The 4,351-nt window shown below is 52.4% G+C and overlaps 1 protein-coding gene across 1 annotated transcript in view; it reads right to left on the reverse strand.

The window, feature by feature from the left end:
* Positions 1-531, reverse strand: part of LOC123038954 (uncharacterized) — a 4,112-nt gene extending 3,581 nt beyond the window's left edge. The window contains exon 1 of the mRNA XM_044462321.1: positions 34-531. Within this exon, the coding sequence (XP_044318256.1) occupies positions 34-531 (498 nt within the window). The remainder of the gene's footprint in view (positions 1-33) is intronic.
* Between the last annotated feature and the right edge of the window lie 3,820 nt (positions 532-4,351).

The following is a 4,351-nucleotide window of genomic DNA, read 5'->3' on the forward strand; positions in this document are numbered from 1 at the left end:
GGCCCGCTGCTTCCTCGTGGTGCCCTTTGTCGCCGATGGCTCGGCGAGCGCGTCAGCCTTGGTGAGCTGCGCCTCGTCGTGCTCATGCACCAGTGTCTTCGCGGCGCCCGCTTGGCTGTTGAGGACGATCTGGGTCGCAGACGACGAAGCCTGCGCGTGCGCCTCGGCGAGCACCTCGTCGTGCTCATGCACCAGTGTCTTCGCGGCGCCCGCTTGGCTGTTGAGGACGATCTGGGTCGCAGACGACGAAGCCTGCGCGTGCGCCTCGGCGAGCACCTCGTCGTCCGCAGCGGCGCCGTTTTGACGACGACGACTCCCAGCCGCTCCTGGGTTCCTCGCGGCGACCAGTGCTGCGGACGGCGAGGGCGGCGCGTTCGCGAGCACCTGGTCGCGGGCCAGAGCCTCCCCCTCGTCCTCGTCTCGACGAAGAGCCCTCGCGGCCGCTCCTGGATCGTTGACGCCGACACCGGTCGCCGGCGGTGAGCCCGGCGCGTCCGCGAGCACCACGCCGTGAGCGAGCGCCTCGTCCATGTCGTCGGTCGGACGACGCCCCCTCGCGGCCCCTCGCCCGCTGCCTCCCTTCGACGGGGCGGAGCCAGCGTTGCTCATGGTGGGAGGGAGGAGGGAGGACGGGAGCGGGGAAGAAGCCGCGGCCCGCTTCGGAATGCCGGAGGGGGAGAGGCTGGCCCCGTCGACGCGGAGGCGCGGCACGAGGAGGGCGTCGATTTCGGGCGGCGCGGCGCCGATGGGGAGGGCGGATTCGAGGCGGTGGGGGAGAGGAGCGAATTGGAAGAGGGTTCGGGGCTTGGGTGGTTGGTTTGGTTGCCGCGGCGACGGCGTGGGCGTGGAGAGGATGGTTTAGCTTGCGAGGCTTGGAGCAGGTGGCGACAAAGCGCTGGGCTGGTTGGAGGGTTCAAGCTTCTCTCCCATCCATTTCCTTCTCTTCTTTCCTCCTTTCCCCTTCATTGCTGCTGCACCCATTTCGAATTTCAAATTCCTTTTCCATCCTAATACTAATTTTGAATATGGTTGCTCGTTTTTCGTCACCTCCTTGGAATTAAAGTGTCAGCTCGTTCATCGCAGTCGACATATATTTGGATTGAAGAATGTCACCACTTTTCAAGTTTCTACATCCTAATTGGTGGCAAGACAAAAAAAAAGGTGTTGTGCTCTCGGTTTGCGAAATTAATCATAGTCATGCGATAGGAAATGCGGAAGTTGAAACCATGGTGGCTAAAGTGCAATGAGGAATGGAACAGAAGAAATTTCTCAAAACTGAAATGTTTTCCGCATTTTTTGTCATAATGCCACCCAGGACCATCCATTTGGCAACACTGCAACATAGATAAGAGTATCTACAACCGGTCACAAAAATAATGCAATCCAATTGGACCACTCAAACGGGCCCTATACGTCCGGGTCATCCGCCACCCTCCTATACCCCAGCTCATATATGGGGCGGATACAAGGAGGCCCGGCCGCGCCCACCATGTCAGACGGGTGGGGCACGCGCAAAAACCCAACGGTCCGAGGCGGAGCTCACCAGGCGGAGATGAAGGCCGTCCAGGCACGACATGCCGCTTGCGTTGCAGCAGCCTTGCCTCCGAACTCTCCAGAGGGGTTGAGGGTGGAGCAGGTGACAAGTATATATTATCTTTCTTTTTTTTAACTATGCACGTGGATGAATTTCATGGTGCATGTAGGGTTAGTTTTGGTTGCCTTCCTGGTGAACTCATGTCTGGCCACAAGCATGCCTAAAACCTGTCTGAGACTTGTTTGGATAGTATCCTGAGAATTTGACAGCATGCCTGGCCTGAAAAAGCCTGTCGTCGTCATTAGCCTGGGTCAATCTAGGCACCACCATTAGCCTGAGGCCAGGCCATCGATTTCACAAGCCTGGTGGGTGCCTGGCGATGGATTGGTGATAAAATATTCTGCTGAGCCAGTGGGCTCCACAGCTGTATGTATTGTTGGTCCTATAAAATATTCTCTAATGCTTTTCCAGGCCAGGGCATCGACCAAACATCATTCGCTCAGGCCAGCCTCACCAGGCATACAACACGGGTGCTCTCAGGCACGATCCAGGCATTGACTTTTTCCAGGCACCGCGGCCAGGACTCAAACCAAACAAGCCCGTAGTTGCAGGATATGTTGCATTGTCTAAGAAATTAGTCCTCATTTCTTGATCCTCATATTAATACTAGTACAGGCAACATGAATTTCATCCACATACATACATAGTTAAAAACACAAAGATAATATGGAGGCACGCTCCTTTGGCCCTTTTTTTTGCTGGGGGCTTTTCTTTTCTTCACCCTATTTACAACGACCGTGGTCCCAGGTGCGCAGCAACTGATCTGGTTCTGGAGGAGGCGCAGCATCTTTGGGCGGGGCAAACGGCGCTCTCTCTCGCTGCCGCAGAGGCGGTGGGATTCGCATGCCTTTGGTTGTTGTCGCCACGTACGCCGAAAAGCATTTCTAACGGGACTCCTCGGCCAATCACACGCTGCCAGCTATGCTGGGTCCCACCGTAGAATCCTACTGCCTCTAGGTTGTTGCTTGTGTGTTGACATTCCTTAATTGGTGATGGGTCCCACCCAAGTGCGTAGTACTACATGCAGCGTGCAAAGACGGGATGACGCTTCCTATTCTCTCGTCTGTCTGTCCAAACAAACCCGTTCCATTTGATAATTTATTTAAATCGTTGATATCTTCTGAACTGAAATTCCGTCTTCAGTTTTATTTTTCATATTTGAACTCCTTTGGACAAGATCTTCGAAACAAGACCAATCTTAGATATATATACATTTTGAACCTCAGTTAGGGCATGTTGCTTCAGCCATATTTCAATTAACTAAAGCATACTACATGTGTGCTAAAACATTTTGAAACGCGTTTCAGTTATTTTGGAACACGTCTCAGTAGTTTTGAGGGCGCGGATTGGGCGGATTGTTTGGACAGAGAGATGCAAGAATAGGAAGAGAGGGTTCAGGGCTTGGTGGTTGGTTTGGTTGCCGCGGCGACGGCGTGGGCGTGGAGGATGGTTTAGCTTGCGAGGCTTGGAGCAGGTGGCGACATAGCGCTGGGCTGGTTGGAGGGTTCAAGCTTTTCTCCCATCCATTTTCTTTTCTTCTTTTCTCCTTTCCCCTTCATTGTTGCTGCTCTCCTTTCGAATTTCAAATTCCTTTTCCACCCTACTAATTTCGAATGTGGTTGCTCGTTTTTCGTCACCTCCACAGATAGTTTCCTTTGGGATTAAAATGCAGTTCATTCATCACAGTCGACATATATTTGGATTGAAGAATGTCACCACTTTTCAAGTACCTCCATCCTAATTGGTGGCAAGAAAAAAAAGGTGTTGTGCTCTCGGCTTGCAAAATTAAGGATGGTCACGCCATAAGGAATGCAGAAGTTGCTGAAACCATGGTGGCTAAAGTGCAACAAGGAAAGGAACACAAGGAAATTCTCAAAACTGACGAAATTCTCAAAACGCCATAGATAAGACTATCTACAATCGATCCCTCAAAATCCCCTCTACGTCCGGCCACAAATAGGCAATCCAGTCCAATTGGACACCCCAAACCGGCCCTATACATCCGGGCTTTCCGGCGCCCCCTATACCCAGCTCATATCTGGGGCAGATATAGTGAGGCTCTGGTGTGCTCGCCACGTCGGAAGGGTGGGGCACATGCAGAAATCCAACGGTCCGACGGGAGCTCACCGGTGTGAGATGGATGTTGTCCAGGCACGACATGTTGCTTGCATTGTAGCAAGCTTGCCTCCGAACTCTTCAGAGGATGAGAGGGTGGAGCAGGTGACGAGTATATATTTTCTTTGTTTTTAGCTATGTGTGTGAATGAATTTCATGTTGCATGTAGTAGTATGGATATATATGAGGATCAAGAAATGAGGGCTATGCTACATTATCTACGAAAATGAGGGGTGACCACTGCGCGCAGACATATAGGGGCCCTGATTTGTGAAGCCGATTGTACATGGTCTAACACATTGCTACATGGCATGCATTTATTTTAACCGGATATAATCCCTTTTCATTAACTAAATAATGGCAAATACAAGATCGAGATCTAGAGTTTAAGAGGACTGAAAAAGGGAAAGCGAGTTCAATGGGAAATTGACGACCACGGAAAGATAGGTTTTGCTCGGTGTGGCTCGGTGATCCGAGAAGGCCAGGAATATTGCCGTCGTCCGGCTCACCCGGCGTCGCACGCCCCTTTGGCCCTTTCTTTCTTCACCCTATTTCCTTCCTTCCACACCCGTCGCCACAGAGCAGAGCAGGCCCTCCTCGCCGTGTGCAACGACCCTGGTCCTGGAGGAGCCGTGTGCTCGC

Source organism: Triticum aestivum, chromosome 2B (assembly GCF_018294505.1).
Source record: "Triticum aestivum cultivar Chinese Spring chromosome 2B, IWGSC CS RefSeq v2.1, whole genome shotgun sequence".
In the NCBI taxonomy this organism is placed as follows: domain Eukaryota; kingdom Viridiplantae; phylum Streptophyta; class Magnoliopsida; order Poales; family Poaceae; genus Triticum; species Triticum aestivum.